The sequence below is a fragment of the Populus alba genome, chromosome 1, assembly GCF_005239225.2.
Source record: "Populus alba chromosome 1, ASM523922v2, whole genome shotgun sequence".
Lineage (NCBI taxonomy): Eukaryota > Viridiplantae > Streptophyta > Magnoliopsida > Malpighiales > Salicaceae > Populus > Populus alba.
This window is the reverse complement of record NC_133284.1, coordinates 15,039,222-15,056,753: the sequence shown is the minus strand read 5'-3', so window position 1 is coordinate 15,056,753 and position 17,532 is coordinate 15,039,222. Positions and strand designations below refer to the sequence as shown.

Here is a 17,532-nt window from a genome sequence, read left to right as displayed (position 1 = left end):
GCCAATTAAACTTTCTAACATATATTAGCACATGTTATCCAAATTGCAATATATTTGATGCGTATGGGAAAATTAAAAAGATGAAGGATTTGGGGGCCCTTGATCTCCATATTTCAGGAATTTCTATCCATATTTTGTCCTAGATTGTATGTGGAAGTAGAAGGGTATTGATTTTTAAAGGACCCAGACAACTCCCACTTCACCCTTCGAACTTTCTCCCAGCTCCAAAGTGTAAACATGAAGGAATATCCACCACTTGAGATACAGAGAGAGACGAGACTGACCAAAAGGAAAACACTAAAAAAAAAGGCAGAAGATGGTATTGAAAATGGACAAAACGTCTGCTGCTGCAGGTTTACGAAGAGATTAAGGGCCAATTTATGTGGTCAAGAAGAGTGATGTTGTTGCCCACATGGCCAAAAGCTTTGGTTTTGGACTATTGAAGAGCAATCAACTAGTGTAAAGGAAGCTTTCACAGTCCACAATGGAGATGGACGCCAGCTATCTGCGGTTGGTACTAAGGTTTCGATCAATTCAACTATTCCTAGTTGTTAACAGAAAAAACAAGATCATCTGACAAAGAGAAGTTTTAGGAATCTCAAACTTGTGATTGATATATGTCCTGTTAACTTCAGCTGCAGCATTTTGTTGAAAATCTTACTACGCTTTTTAATGGCTCATGCCTTGCTATCATGTTCAGAAACTGGGTTTTGGGTATGAGCCGATCAACCATCGATCGGCTCATACCCAAAAACTTGATGCCTCAAGAATGACACTGCTTTGGTTAAAGGAGATTGGTAGTATCTTGCAATTGGCTCTTCAAAAAGGTCGCCAAAGGATAAGCTGCTGATGGATTCAGCATCTCTATGAAATTTCCCCTTCATCAACACAAAATTTGGCCAAATTACGGAACATATTAATGCATGAGTTTTACTATAAGATGAGTTTTGAAAGGGAGTTTCAACATCTCTGGATAAAATGAACCTTGTCCCAGCCACACTCGATGCAACCAATTTTGTGTCAATATATATTAAGAATTTCATACAGATTCTGAAACACAATCAATCCGTGCCATGTGTATCGTAAAGCTTTAAGAGGAACCATTGTGTTAACGGCTCTACTACAGATGAATCAACATTGAAAAGAAAATCCACAGAATACATCTTCTGTAGAAAAGAAAGAAATACATTGGTCTATCTACTTGAACAGAGGAGCCTTGTAGTCTACGGCTCTTCTCATACAATATATTCATTCCAAACAAATGTTGTGAAACTCTGTTACAAGACCAGAGCTACCACAAAGGACCTGTACAACAGGCTAATTACACTTAGCCATTTCAGTATATCAAGAATCATATGACACTTAGCTAATCAATCAAAGAAGTTTCCTTTACCACCAATTCTCAAAGATGGCAGAACCAAACCTGATAATTTTCTATCAAGCGAGCGATGCCGAGATAATGCAATATCTTCAGGCATCTACAGAAACTTTCAGGACCAGAATTAAATTATTCACGACTAAACATCGACAGAACCATTAGAACAATTAGGAAGTAACCTTTTCTCCCTGCTCAAAAGTCTTTTCAATGACCTCAATCGCGTAGGCGTTGGCAACTTCGATTCCTGATCCTCAGCAGGATTATCGGTAATTTGCACAGGAACATCAATAACAAGCATCTCATCATGCCTAGCACCAGCTGAAGATGATGGCGCGGAAGAAGCTGAAGAAGAAGGTCCTTCTTCCAAGGAACCGCCCCCAGTGCTTACAAGAGTCTGATCCCCCCAAAACAACACGTTTGTTGGAAAATCTGGAGATTCTATTGAATACCCAGAAATCGAAATTTCCTCTGGAGCCTGAATATTCACCTCCAGGTCATTGTTGTTATTGGCACCACTAGCGCATTGAGCTTGTGGTGCTACCGAGCTTCTACATAGAGGACAAGTAGAATAAGACTGGAACCACATGTCAATACAATCAAGATGGAACCCATGGTTGCATTTAGGCAACAACCTGACCTTTTCTCCTTCTACAGCATCAGATAAGCAAACAGCACATTCTAGTCCACCTGGGAAATCTTTGGGCTGGAAAATCACTAGTGGTAGGGATCTCAGTATAGAGAGCTCTAGCCCTCTTCTCACTGGGTCTTGACCAGGGTTAAAGACATAGCGGCGGCGTTGGCGGCGGCGAGATTGTTGAGGGTGAGTGGGTTCTTCAATGCGCCACCAAAACCATTTTGCATAAAGATGTAGAAAGATAACAAAAACCACCACCAAGAATAGAATTACAATTGCAACAACCATAACCTTGCCGGTTATTTCCATTGTCGCTGAGTCATCTACTCGCCCCATTGCTGATCACAGAGTATAACACCAAAGACTCAAGCTGTATGAATGAAAATAAGCAGATGAGCAAAACACAGATGAGAATTACAAGAGGAAGTGTGAAAGACTGTATCAAACTTGAAATGGGGTTTCTTTTTTGGTGATTTGTTTTGAAACCCACAAACCAAAGTTGGAGAACAGGAAAAAAAGAAGAAAAAGGAACAGTTTTTAGCCTCAAGGGCTATGAATGAAAGTGGGGTATAAAAGAAATACTCCCTACAGGAAGAGAAAGCGAAATAGGAGAAATGTGTGTTTGATTGGAATGGTGAATCAGAATTCGAAGACTGGTGGCTTGGACTTTTGGGACAGGGAAGAGGAAAAGGAGAACAAGCATACAATGTTTGGGTCTCAGCAGATTTTAATTTAAGCAAACAAATACAGAGCAGACCAGTGTCTTTGAACAGTACAAAGACTGCCCCTTTCTTTACTCGCAGACAGTTGGGACTGGTGTTGTTGATGGTGGCGAGGTGCTTCCTCTCTTTGTCCTCTCTCGTGTTCAAATGCTCATGTTGCGCTTCTCTTCTCCTTTTAATTTAGGTTGTCCTTGGGAACACGTAAACGTGTTTCTAAAAAATTTTAAAATAATTATTTTAATATATTATTATTAAAAATAAATTTAAAAATATTAATTTAATATATTAAAAAAAAAACAATTTAAAACATAGCATTTAAACGTAATTCAAAACATGTCACTAATAGTTACCACTACTTTGAATTTTTGCTTTATCTAGACAAATTAACATTCTACCACGGAAGTCCCACCAAGCTGATGACCAAAGTAATCATATCTTAATTTGAAATTTGAAATTATTCAATTATTTACAATATTTAAGTATTATTAACTACTTTGCTGACCAGCTTATTTTTTTCCTAAAAGTGCATGGCTATCATTCGACTAGGCTAATTCCTTTGATACATACTAATGATTCCTTCAGTATACAACATTTATTTTGAACTAATAACTTTGGATTTGTGAATCAAGATGAAGATGAAGACACCAATTAAAAATGCGGGTTAACTTGTGATTTTTAAAAATTTAAAATTTTATTTTTTGATAAAAATTAATTTTTTTAATGTTTTTGATTGTTTTGATGTGCTAATCTCAAAAATAATTTTTAAAAAATAAAAAAATATATTATTTAAATATATTTTGATATAAAAAATAACCGTAATCATATTTCAAACCAGTATAAAGAAAAAAAAAAGAAACGTCCTACGGAATATATATATTTGCACCTAAATAGTGCAAATGAGATTGGAGAGAGAAAGGGGTAAATACCAAATTGAGAGGGTTATTATTGGGATCGTTGGACTTAGGAGGAAATGCCCTCGGGGGAGAACACACACAAAGCTTCCATTTTACGCAGGATTTATCCTTGTTTCGTTAACGTTTATGGCAAGATAGTTTGCCATAAAAAGCCAAATGACCTCCTCCAGTTTGTTTCAATTTTATCTGAAATAATTATAGCTCAGAATCTCAACTTGTTTTTGGAACTGCGCTCGGATTTTAGTATGAATGTTCTGGTCCGTTCTAGTCAAATAATGTTCTTCTTCTTTGTTTTTTCATTACATAAAATCCTTGTGATTTGCTTGGTTTATTGTATATTAGACTCCTTAATTTCTTGTGATTTACTTTTAATGTGATTATTTTCATCTTATGATCAATGTCATGGGTTTTGTAGCTGATTTGAGTTTTTTTTTAGTTTTGTTATTTAACATTTTTAATATTTAGTTGATCATGAATCAGGCTTTGTTAGTTATTTTAATTTGGTTTTTATAAAATTATCTAAGTCTCATGACTTAAGTCACAAGTTACACGAATTAACCCTCGCTTGACTTGATTCATTTTATTATGTTTTTTTTTTAGAATGATTTTTTTTTAATTTCATCATTCAACAATAATTTTATTAGGGATTGAGTTTCTAATTTTACCTTAATTATTGAATTTAAATTATATATATATATATATATATATATATATATATATATATATATATATATATGATCCAGTTGATTCAGCTCGCCAAAATACTCAAAAATCAAGATATACTGTTCTAATTAAAAATAAAAATAAAACACTGACCGGTGCAAAATTGAAAACCTTACTAAGAATTGTAAAGCAAGTCTGCTGCTATCACCAAGCCAACCATGTGGTTCAAGGCTTCAAGCATTTGAAACTTTTGAACCAGTCAACATGGCCCACTTTTATTTTTATTTTTATTTTTATTTTTCGGTCAGTATAATTAGCGACGAGTTACACCTTTTATTTCTACTGTACTTTGAAAGAATCTTAAAGGACGTAGATATTCAAGTTAATTTATATATATTTTAATTAATTTTATGAGTTTAAAAATTAATAATTATATAAAATTTTAATAGTATTAAGATTTATATAATTTAAACTGAAAATTTCTAATAAAACAAATCCTAATGCCCCGATTGTTGTCCACAAAAGTCGCCAACCACCTTCTTTCAACATCGTCGTCAATGCAGCTTTGACTTCAATTTCCCCCCTTCTTTTGCTTCGATGGAAATAATTATTATTGGTTTATTCCCATTTTCATACACAGAAAAATTTGAGTTATTTAACTGTATCTCATGGTATTATTGTGTTCTTTATTTTTTTTTGAAGTTAAAAATTGCTTCAATAAAAAAAAATGCACATGTGCGTGCTTATGATATAAAGATTGACAAGTTATAAATCATTTAAAATAAATAAAATGTATCTTCAAAAATATTTTAGTATATTATAGTTTGAATTGGTCATTTATATTTCAAAACATAACAATAAAAATTCAATTAAAATATTATTTGCTGCTGAATTTCAACATCTGTAAGCATGATAAAATAATCAATTATCAAAATACTATTATTTCTTATTTATTATAGCACAATGTTGATCAACAAAACTCAACAATACTCAACAAATCTTTTTATATCCCAGACTTGACTTGTTACATCCTTCATCCTTTGAATATATGTTCATTGTTTTTTTTCTTATATAAAAAAATAGACATTATTATCCCACTGGCCGCAGATCACAGCAAAAACTTTTTCAAATGCAAAAAACTAAAGTTTGGACTTTAGAAACATGTTATCTAGAAAAATAGATTTTAACTAAAAATTCAAAATTAATTGTATATTGCTTGATATTTTATTTAATATGGAATCAAAATATATTAAATTTATTTAGATCAAATTTGAGTTAATTTGTAAAAATAATTAAAAAACTCAATCCTTAATTAACTTAATGTTAAAGAATTAAACTGGTAAAAAACAACGCTTAATTAAAAAAATAATGAATTCGAGTCAACCAAGCAAACTTGTGAAATTCCAACAATTTTTTTTATCATTAAGATTATTTTTTATTTAATTATATAACAATAAAACTCATGAGAAATTTTTTATATAAAATATATTTTTTTAAATAATAGGCACGTGAGACATAAATGATAAAAGCATATCATTGATAATAAAAGATAAACTTGTTTTTTTAAAAAAAAAAAATTAAGAGATAAAAAATACATTAAAAAATAAAATAATATGAGGGACTCTATAAATTAACTTATCTAATTTGTGACTTATCACATGAAATCAATTGAATTTAATGATTCCTTTTATTAATTTTCTTGCCTAAATATAAATTAATAATAAAAAAAAAAACGAAAAGTAGCCAAGGCGCTTGCATGAGCTTTAATTAGTTAATATTGTTAAAATGACAAGTTAATTAATAAAATTATATAATTATATAATTTAATATATATCTAATATAAGATTAGATTAAAAACTCGAAATATACTGGTACAAAATCATAAATTCAATTAAAATCATGAAAAATCACGAATTTACCACTGATTTAACGAATTTAACGTGTAACTCCGAATTTAGTCAAGCTCTCTCTCTCTCTCTCTCTCTGAACGAACTCTGTGACTGAAGTCTACAAATATGGCATTTCTCTGTTGTATAATTACCAGCAAATTCTGAAAGAGAGTCTTTGCTTTCATTTTAACTTTTTTCTTGCTTTACCTTTGGTGGGTTCTCTGTCTCTTCAGCTACTGGAAATACAGCAACGAATTATTTTACCCATAATCATAAGCTAAAGCCCATATATGTAAATTGGATTACCTCATATTATAATATTATATTTTTAGTATTAATATGTTAAAACGATTAAAAAATATATTTTTAATTTTTATAATTGAGTTTATGTTTTTTGACGAGTTAAGCTTATTTTGATTGATATTCAAGTTTTTAATCTAATTTTATATATTATATCTCTATTAACTTATAAAATTACATAATTTTATTAGTTAACTTTTGATTTTAACAACATTAACTAAATTTTTAACTTCCAACACCTAATAAATTGAATTTACTTCCAATCAAATATTATGTACTCCTCATTTTGAACACTTTTTTTTTTTTTTTTTGTCTTCCAGTCTTCCAACAAAGCTTATTATTATTTTATCCAAAAGCATGAGCGAAAGCCCATAAATGTGAACTGGATCAGCCCATGTGATATGTACTAGGGTTTAAGATTTGATTATTTTCAGATTGATCCAATGGCCATGGGCTTCCATCTTAGCTTCTGCAACTAATAGACAGACGCTTGTCTTTCTGTGGCTCTCTCTCTCTCTCTCTCCCCTCCATTTCTTTCAAGATTCTGCGTCTTACCCTCCTCCTCCTCCTCCTCCTCCTCCTCCCCTTCCTTTCAAAATAAAACAACACACCCCTTTTCACCCTCTCTGATATTTTCCCATCTTATAAGAGGAGATAAAATTTGTCTTCCTCTCAGTAATTTCACGTGTTATTAGGTGACCATTTGAGCTACTTGGTTTTGGGTTTAGCTGAATGACCTCTCATCAATGCCTTTATTAGGTTCTTTCTCTTCTCTCTCTCTCTCTTGCTTTTCTTACTAAATTTGTGTTCTTTTGCTTTAGAACTATGACAATTTACCATTTTTTCTGTTTTTAGATGGCTTCCCAGTTTTTTTTTCCAGCAAGATATTCACCCAATGTATTATCACTCCTAACTCTATATCTGCATCATTCACTGTTATGATTCAGGTTTTTTCTATTAGTAAAGAAGTTTGCTACGTACTGTATGATATTCTTCTTCCTTTTCTTTCTCGTGCTTTTCCCCTATTATCTCTCACCAATGACTGCCATTTTTTAGTGTATTGTTATGGTACAAACGATTGTTGTTAGCCTGCAAGTCTCTTTCTTTTATTTAGACTCTCTAGTTGGATATGTGGGTTTGCACTGTCTATATGCGGTGGACTTGTAGGAGTGGTATTCTTTACCACTGAGTTTGTTAACGTTTGGTTTTGGTGGGCAGATATTGCTACTGCTCAGGCTTCCTTACCGAATCCTTTGGGTCCACTAAGGGCTCAATCCCATGTTCACTGCAAAGTTTTTTCAAGTCCATTTACCTTTGGTGATGATAAGAGGCTATTATCGTTAGGGAAATGTATTGAATTCCGTAGAAAGATAAATGGTTTTGAGAGGAGTAAACTTTGGATAAAGGCTATTGCTACCTTTGAACCCCAGTCTTTGGTTCACAAGGGAGATGGAAACAGAAAAACAAGTCGTGGAAATGAACAGCTTGGTGCCAATTCAGATACCTTGACAGCACAGGTCGAGTCTTTATGCGAAGACTCGATGACATTGGACGACAGAGAAAAATTGAGACGGAAAAGGATTTCTAAAGCAAATAAAGGGAACACGCCATGGAACAAAGGCAGGAAACATAGCCCTGGTAAGCAATAACTAAATACTTGTTAATCGCAAGGAAAGATAAATGGTTTTCTTCATTTGTTGGCCTGTAATTTAGCAATGTTACTTAAAGATTTTAATACATCTGCAGAAACCCTTCAGAAGATTAAAGAAAGAACAAGGCTTGCAATGCAGGATCCTAAGGTGATGTCATGTAAGAATAATTTGTATATTCCCTTGGCATGATCTTATAAGCTTACAATCTACTCCATAATAGAATTCAGTTTTCAGATGAAAAAATTAATATAAGCTTAAGCCAAGGAATGATGAAGTTTTCTAGGACATTCAATCCCTTTGTCTCGGTTATTTCTTTAAGAGTTCAGTTCAGACTGTAGGCCCTTGTTGCCAGCTGAAACTCTTCCCAAAACCGGTAAACATCCCAACACAGTGCTTATTCTCCCATAGCTGGCTGGTTCTTCCTTACTGTAAATTGTGCAGTTAAACTGGTCTATGATATTGTTGTGAATTAATTTTGGCTAGTCAAGAGGTTTATTGTAATGAACAATGATTGACACTGGCCTTGGCACCTAAATTTTCTTGCATAGTTTTAAGAAAAACTAAAGTTAGCAACTGATTGAAACTTCTGACCTTTAATTGATCGGGCATTTGTTTTGCTGTTCTTTTGAGTTCATGCTTAATTTCAACTGCCTTATGGTTCATCCAAGATGAATTTCCTTTTCCTAACATTCATATGCTTAATGATCTTCTTTGTCCATCTCACCTTCGCGGACAGTTTTATTCTTACATGATTATATAAGCTAACTTATTGGAAAGATATAAGGTATGCATGATATGGCTTAATAGATTTTGCATATGATGACTCTATGGATACAATCGACACATTAAATTTTGTTATTCACTCTAAAATCTGACTATGCAGATCAAGATGAAGCTGGCCAACCTTGGACACGCTCAGAGGTGGGCAGTTCTCTTTTTATCTCTTTGCTACAAATTTGATTTAAAATGCCATTTCCACTGCTAATGCTAATAGAGCTTTTTTCATCTACACTATCTTAATTTGCCTTCTAAATTGTTTTTTACCTGAGTAGAAGATTCTGATTGGAAGTTATAGCTTGAAAACTGTCCACCTGTTGTTATCTTACAGCAAAGAGACAAGGGTGAAAATTGGGCATGGAGTTAGATTAGGGTGGCAAAAGCGCCGTGAGAAGCAGATGATGCAGGAAGGTTGTTATTTTGAATGGCAGAACTTAATTGCAGAAGCTTCAAGAAGAGGCTATACTGGTGAGGGAGAGCTGCAGTGGGATTCCTACAATATCTTAAGGCAACAGCTTGAGTTTGAATGGGTGGAGAGTGTTGAAAAAAGGAAAACAACGCCTAGGCCAAAAGGTAGCAAGAGAGCACCGAAATCCCTTGAACAAAGAAGAAAAATATCAGAAGCCATTGCTGCAAAATGGGCTGATCCTGTGAGTTCATATCGGCATTTTTTATGCTATACGTTCCCTCCAATGAATATTGATTCTGAATTCTGATATTGGACCATGAGATTAGTGGTAAATTGGAGGGTTGAAACAACCCAAAACAAAATTGAGGCTTGAAACAAAAATTGATTTTGGAATAAGAATTTAGGATGTTGCTTGGCAAAACATATATGTCATATTTTATGACTTAAATGTCTAGTTATAAAATATACCTGTAAAAGAATTAGTTGATCTGGACATATGCATGTTTTGATATTTTTTTGGTCTAGATACTCTTTCATTGTTTGCTCTCAACCTATGTAGTATTACTCATTGTTTGGCCAACTCAATGTTCTTTTGCTGATTGCATTTGCATACAATCTACTCATCCCTCATAGTTAAGTTTAAATGTGATTCTTGATTGTATGAATTTCAACTAACTCAAGTTTGCAGCTGTGAACTTGCACATATTTTATCCCCCATTACAATCAATCAAGTTTCTTTTTTCCCACCAGGAATACCGTGAGAGAGTCTTCTCTGGCATTTCTAAATATCATGGCACACCAGTTGGAGCTGAAAGAAAGCCAAGGCGGAGGCCAAGTGGTGGTTCACAGTCTGCTAGACCGGACTTCACAAGGAGAACTAATGATACAGAAAAGGGGAATACCAGAAGCCCAATTCAGCAGTTGAGGCGAAGAACTAAGACACCGTCATACAAGGATCCTTTGGCACGTTCGAAGTTGGAGATGATAAAGAACATCAGAGCAGAAAGAACAGCCACAGAAACCAAGAAAAATGAAGCCATTGAACAAGCAAGGTTAGCTTGCTTATATTGGACATGACATGCCTAGTACATGGCTATGAATAGAAACTAAAGTTGATTTAATAACGTGCACTATGAATTCATTACACATCTATCCATTAATCATTTTCAACCCTGGTGTCTGGTACTATTCCATCCAATTAGTTGAGTTCACTTGGTTCATGTTCCTTACTGGAAATTGTTGCTGAAAAGGAAAATGGTAGCGGTGTTGAAGCTAGAAGAACCCACCATGTTCTTCTGAGTTTCATGGTTCTTTCTTCTGGTTGCAATTTGAACTTTCCACCAAAATATTCTACTGCTCACTCTGTAGAAAAACTATACTAATCTTATGAGATATCCTGCAGGTCGTTAATTGCAGAAGCTGAGAAGGCCGCTAACACTCTTGAAGCAGCTGCAATGAGGAGCCCCATCGCTCGTGCCTCCCTAATCGAAGCCAGAAAGCTCATTGCTGAAGCAATTCAATCAATTGAATCTGTGGATACAGGGTATAGCATATCCAATGATAGCATATCTAATGAGATTGACAGGCACCCTGACCCATCTCTTGCACCAACCAAACAGGTTAGTGAGGTTGAGAAGGAAATAAATGCAGGCAATGGAGGCTTGGGTCAAGTGGCGTTGAGACAAGTAAATGGGACCAAGATCCTGGAAACAAGTAAAGATGAAGACCTTAATTTCTGTAATTTAGCCTTCAATGATATACTGAATGGTGAGAAGGAACTTCACCACCTAGGCACCAGTGCATATGGTTTGCCTTCACTGAGCATGGCGAGTCCTGTAGACCATTCGAGTTCCAGAAAGCAACCTGACCAAGTGGAACCAAACGGGAGTCTGAAGTCTGAAAAGATTAATCTCCCGAATGGATCCAGAGTTCAGTATGTGAAAGAAGAGACACCTTCCAAACCGGACACTACTAAGAAATGGGTTCGTGGAAGGCTCGTTGAAGGGACAGGAGGAGGCTGAGACAGGTAATAGAATATCTGATATATGATGCATTCATGTTGCATTTCATCTGCGCAGTTGTTAACCTGGGGTCACAAGTTAATGAGTTTTATCGCCCATCATATTTTGTTTATAGGGAGTAATATTTAGAGATCAAAACAATTTTTTGATTTACACCGCGTACTTGAAGTATCCCTAGCCAATCTTATCTGTTGTTCCATATAAAATTTATGGGTAGATCTTGTATTAATATTAATATATATGCAGAGGCAGACCAAATTTATTCAACTGTTCTTCATGCCTCCTGTTGTTTTTTCTCGTGAGGCTCTCCTGAATTATCCGAGCTAATGAAGTTACAAAGAAGCTAAAACATGAACCATGCACTCCTAGTCGTGTATGAAGTTCAAAGAGAAATGCAAGTCATTTGATAGTAGAGTAAGGTTTATCAGAATCGCTGAGTTGGGAGTCCACAACTTTCTCCACTTCTTCCCTCTTCTTTTCCTTTTTCTGTTTGCTGAGTTGGGAGTCCACAACTTTCTCCACTTCTTCCCTCTTCTTTTCCTTTTCCTGTTTCGCTTTATCAATCCCTTTCTCCGCTTCTTCCCTCTGTAAAAATCAAGAACTTTCTCCACTTCTTCCCTCTTCTTTTCTGTTTCCTGTTTCTTGGTTGGTTAAAAATCAAGAGATATATGTACAGGGCAAGCGATGAGTGGCGCTCACGTTGATGGTTCCAGTAACAGGTAGCTTAGTTCCATGGACAGCAGCTCTGTTGGGTGCTTTTGCTGTCATTAGTCTCCTACTCATCATGCTTTTTGTTGCAGACTCCATTAGCAATCTTTCGAGTCACCCACCACCACCAACCGGGCATATCAACAGTGATCTTTGGATCTCTAACACAGATGGGATTTTTTTATAATTTAATTTTTTTAGTTGAATCAGTATAAATTAAAGTCTCAATATAAAATTTATATTATTTTTTAATATATCCTTCCAAGTAAATGCTAATTAAGTTTAAAACTTATATATATTTATATTATTTTATATTTAATTTTAATTAAATAAATAAAAATTATATTTATAACCACTTAATTATTAAAATTTTAACACCATATAAAAAACCATTCAATCCAAAACCTAAAACTATTAAATAAAATTTTAATATATAATTTATATTCCTCTTGCACTTGAGGTCTTGGCCCAATGGTTGAAAGGACTTGTTCTCTTTCTCTGTATCCTGGGTTCAAATCTCACCGTACATGTCTGTCATCCCCCACGGTGCCTTATATGTTTACTAGGTTTGCAGAATATTCAGTGAGTCGTGGGATTAGTCGTGGTGCGTGCAAGCTGGTTCCGGACACCCTACATAAATAAAAAAAAAAAAAAAAAGCCCCTGAAGACATGCAAATTTGACACGTGTCTTTCTTGCTTTCATCACGTGGCTACTTTTTCCTTCAGACTAATCGGTTGTTGAAAAAATGACGAGCCTTTTATTTTAACCATTTGAATGATTAATTTTTTTTATCTAAATATATTTCATCATTTAAGATTATTAAATATTAACATGGTCAGTATCAAATAACATTCAATTTTTTTTCGCTGTTTGAGTATTTATTTTATATAGTTAAATGATTAATTTTTTTATTTAAATGCATTTTTTAACCATTTTTTTTAGTGTATAATATTTAAATGATTATAGTTTTTTATTTATTTAAATGCATTTTATTAAATGTTGACGTGGTAGTTTTGTATAACATATAAGAAAAAAATAAAATATATAAAAATTTGGTTTTTTACTAACTAATTTGTCTTCTTCACAAATAGTTTGAAATAAAATATAAAATAAGAGATGGAAAAGTTGTTTGGTTGGTCCGAAATATAAGTGAGGAAGCAATGTTATGACTAACAATGAAATTAATTCCTGCCAAGTTATGCGATTTGGTAATCATAAGGTCATGTAATTAACATGCAAATTATATAATTTTTAAAAAATAAAGAAATTAAATTTAGAAGAGTGATATAGATATTATTTTAAATCTAAGCACCAATATTAAAATCTGAACCTCCACTCAATGAATAATAATTCATAAACAAAATAATATCTTGAAAAATATAATAACATTACAAAAATAATTATTTTTTTATAAGTTGATTCAGTTTATTAAATAATTAAAATAAAAAAAAATACTTTCAAATATGCATATTTTATTTATGAAAGTCTAAAAAACTTAGATTTTTTTTCAAAAAAAGTATTTATATTGTTAAATACCTAAAACTTAATTTGTTTTTGTAGTATCACCATGTTTTTGAAAAAAATATTTTTTAGTATTTATAGATTATTTTAATATAATATAAAAAATAAAAATATTTTAAAAATCAAATTAGCTGACAAGAATGATAGATACTCTTTAATTTTTTTATTTTAAAAAAATTATTTTTAATATTAATATATATAGAATCACACTGGGCATGGATTTATAGCCGAGAAAAAAACTGGATTAACAAACAAGCAAAAAGCTGAGCCCGCTTGGCAGGCGAACTGGTGAGTCATAGTCCAACATGACTCAGCCTCACCCTCCTTTTTGCACGGCAAGCCAAAACCTGTTTCGATATTGAAAGAGAGCCTGCCGCTTCCATCTCTCTTTCAGTTAATACCCTCTTTGTCCAACTCCCATAAGAGCATCAACTCACTTTGGAATATACACATTTGCAGTGCTCTTTTCTTGTCTTCTTGATTTAGATTAGATTTATTCTTTCTTCTTTGTAGTATCAGAACAGAAGTGGTTCTTCACTGAAAAGGAGGGCAATAATAATAATAATAGTAATAATAACAGTAATAATAAAAACTAGTCTTTTTGTTGTAGAATCATGAGAGCAAGATTGGTGGTGTTTCCTGTTAAAGGAAGAAACTGGTGCTTTAGCAGATCAATAGACCCTTCCCTTGAAGAGGCAGCCGCTTCCCATACTCCTTCCAGTCTCAAACACCTTTGGAAAAATATCTCTTCTTCTTCCAACTCCAGTGCCAAAAATGTGGAACTTGTTATAGATTATGCTTCCAATAAGGTCTTGCCATTTCTTTCTCTATCCATTGTTTGTTAATTTTGTTGAATACCCATTAACATAAATTGATAAAAGCGTGGTCTTTTTTGTTTTGTTTTTGGTTAAATAGATGGATAAAGCATGGACGGGTCTGGAGAAGGCTCCTGAGGGAACTTTCAAGAATAAACTTCATGGGTATCTCTTCTTTTTTACCATTTTTTTCTTATGATGCCTCAGCAAATGGACTCACTAGTTACAAGCTGCTGGTATCGTATGAGAGGCTATTTTCTTCTTCTTCTTCTTTTTTCGTTCATTTATTGAAAATATTTGATGGTTCAGGTTGGGATTGAAGCTATTGTCAAGGGTTAAGCCGTCTGAGATTTTTTTAAAATCTATATCCAAGGAGGTCTCTGGTGTTGAAATTACCTACCCTTCCAGGTTATCTTCTATTTCTTACCCTCTTTTATCTGCTTTTGGTTGAATAAACGTTGATTAGGTTTGTACATCTTATATTTGATACTTTGAAGAGCAATGTGAGAGTACAACAAGATTTAGATCCTGCCTTCTTATTGAAGTTAACCAAAACCTCGTTACTAATTTTTTTTACTACATTGCAGTTTAAATGCACGCCTTGTGCGTCGAAGGTTGCGACACATTGCCATGAGGTAATTGATTTCCCCTATGTTTTTTTTCATTTATCAAGCAGTTAAATGTATTTCTTTGTTTTTCTTATCTATTGATTTCTCTTTTCTTGTAAATGTTGAGATTTCCCTTTTAAAAATATGGTATAAATGCAGTATAATTATTCCAAGAATATTGTTGCTATTTGGTACTCTATTTTTTGGAAGTGAACAAGAATTGTTTAAAGGGAATTAAATATGCTTGGCTAGAACTTAGAACGTCTCTTATGGATGATCCAAAACTGTAAGAGGCTCAAATACAAGCCTCATTTTCCACCTCATTTTCTATTTGTTTCTGACATATTGCTGTGTCTGTTCTATGACATGGCTCTAAGTTAATGAAAATAGCTAAAAGGAGTGTTCAGTGTCTAACCCTTTTTCTGGGGAGATGTAAGAAGGCTCGACTTGCCTAATGTGCAAGGCCATTGAGAATTCAAAATTCTTAGGTGCTAAGCTTATTGTATGACTTACGTCTAGCCCTATGCCGGGGAGATGCAAGAAGGCTCTACTTGCCTAATGTGCAAGGCCATTGAGAATTGACAATTCTCAGGCGATAAGCTTTTTGTATGACGTCAAGCTCCTTAAAGAAAATTGTTTCTTCATAGTCCTAACTGTCTTCTTAGTTGAAAAATCATCCACCTCTCAACTTTCTTTTTATCTTTGTTTAAAGCTTGAGTAGCATGTATTTATTTTCCTTGGACATGTTTTCTTCTTTTTTTTATGGTTACCATTGTCTTCCTGAAGTTAGTGCTGTCTGATTATCAGGGGGGCTGCCATCCACAAGAAATATTTCTATGGTTCAGTTATGCTGCTTCCATTGTCAAGTGCATTAGCTGTACGTATGCATTGGTTTAAGAATGTCAATTTTGTTGTGATTTCTTGCATTATTGTTTTTGAAATTTATCCTTTCATGCTTCAGGAATTACAAGCAGATGCATTATCATGTTTCCTTTTACTCTTCTAAATTTTTTGTGCTGCATCCTTGTTCTCTTTCTTACTTAGGTCTTGCCTCTACCCAACATCCCATTCTTTTGGTTCTTATTCCGCAGTTATTCCAACTGGCGAGCTCTTAAGGTGTGTTATTTATGTTTAGCATGACTCTAAAAGTTGGAAATGAAGTTGGGATTGCTTTGCATTTGTGTAAGAAGCAGGTTGTGCTATTCTATGAGAGATTACTTTTGATAAAGTTCAGTATTATGTTTCCTAAAAACATCTTAGATGTTTCCTTTTCTTCATCATAATATGTCACTTTCTTATGCATCTATTCACAGTTTTTTTTTTCAGACTACTCAAATTTTGCATTTTGATACCATAGGGAAGTGAGAAGCTTCTTCAGCTAGTGTCAGATTGCTCATGTGCTGAAAATTCAACTGCTCCAAATGCCAAGGGAAGCAAGCCTGAGAGTGAGGAACCCAAGCATAAATCCCACGGTTCACAAGATTCTCTATGGGTACGCCTTCTCATGAATGTCTGACATTTTTAGTGATCTGCCAGTCTCTTATAGGATTAGAAATTTCATTGGAATGATTGGCCTTGAACATTTTGCTAAATTAACTAAGTTAAGGTGGATTCTTTTGTAAATTCCAAGTGAGCATATGTAAATAAGTTTCATGGTCATGGTCGTGAAGTGGTTTTACTCATGTGGTGGAAAACATCTAAGAATGAGCTAGACTTGAATTAACTTTTATAAAATTGATCTTCTTTCATTCCTCCCAATTTTTGCCTTGTATATATAAATGACATGATTTCGTGAGAAAGTTTACACTAAGATATTTGTATTTGTTAGATGCTAAAAAAACTCATGACAGCTTGTGATTCCCGGTAACCAATCCCCCTCTTTTCATTATACTGTCATTATTTCCCATATGCACCTTGGGATGCTAGATTTGACAAACGGTTGTTAAATTTGTAGTTTCTGCATATATCCTTGAATATTTATCTATTTTCCACATTGATGCCTTCTGTCCTTAAGATCCACGCAGGGATAAGCATTCCATTACATCTTTGGCCGCAACAGCAGTCTTTCTGTCAATTTAGTAAAGCTTTCTGTTGGTTTTATGAAATTGCAAACAGGTGCTGCAACCATCAAAGGAGCTCCAGGAACTTCTTAATAAGCATGCAGATGAAAATGGCCTCAATGACTCTGCAATTTCAGATATTTGCAAGACCTTTAGTTTGAATGCCAAGGATGTTTCGAAGTTTAGACATTCAATCTAGTTAAACATTTGCGGTGTACACCTGTCATTTGTCATGTAACATAATTCGGCGCTATTGCTGATCAATATGAGTAGATCATTCTAATTTTCCCATGTCATGTAACTCTGGCATGCGAGGTCATTTTGGAGAGAAAAAAAAATTGAATACAGGAAAGTAAAAGATTTTGGCTCTCACATGGCATGGTTACAGGTTATATGATTTGTTCAACAATGTGGATAATTATCACAAGCACTTTAACAGTTCTGTTCTGTGTTTTTTTAA

General features: G+C 33.8%; 3 protein-coding genes across 4 annotated transcripts; 2 read left to right on the top strand and 1 right to left on the bottom strand.

Annotated features, from left to right (window-relative positions):
• Positions 1-1,004: 1,004 nt before the first annotated feature.
• Positions 1,005-2,894, bottom strand: LOC118039082 (RING-H2 finger protein ATL3). The gene has a single exon (XM_035045673.2). It carries the CDS (start codon positions 2,346-2,348, stop codon positions 1,518-1,520), a length of 831 nt encoding a protein of 276 aa, XP_034901564.1. The 5' UTR covers positions 2,349-2,894; the 3' UTR covers positions 1,005-1,517.
• A 4,153-nt stretch (positions 2,895-7,047) lies between these two features.
• On the top strand, positions 7,048-11,626 carry LOC118039081 (uncharacterized). The gene is made up of 7 exons (XM_035045672.2): positions 7,048-7,259; positions 7,719-8,138; positions 8,247-8,299; positions 9,036-9,073; positions 9,261-9,579; positions 10,089-10,390; positions 10,741-11,626. The coding sequence occupies exons 1-7, from the start codon at positions 7,247-7,249 to the stop codon at positions 11,357-11,359; spliced, it is 1,764 nt and encodes a 587-aa protein (XP_034901563.1). The 5' UTR covers positions 7,048-7,246; the 3' UTR covers positions 11,360-11,626.
• Positions 11,627-13,828: 2,202 nt separating this feature from the next.
• LOC118039080 (uncharacterized) lies at positions 13,829-17,532 on the top strand. Of its 2 annotated transcripts, XM_035045671.1 has the most exons (9): positions 13,829-13,982; positions 14,200-14,398; positions 14,505-14,569; positions 14,714-14,812; positions 14,992-15,039; positions 15,820-15,889; positions 16,057-16,128; positions 16,370-16,504; positions 17,128-17,532. In XM_035045671.1, exons 2-9 carry the CDS (start codon positions 14,204-14,206, stop codon positions 17,269-17,271), a joined length of 828 nt encoding a protein of 275 aa, XP_034901562.1. In that variant the 5' UTR covers positions 13,829-13,982; positions 14,200-14,203; the 3' UTR covers positions 17,272-17,532. The 2 variants fall into 2 exon arrangements, with proteins under 2 accessions (XP_034901562.1, XP_034901560.1); XM_035045669.2 differs by having other exon boundaries at positions 13,829-14,398.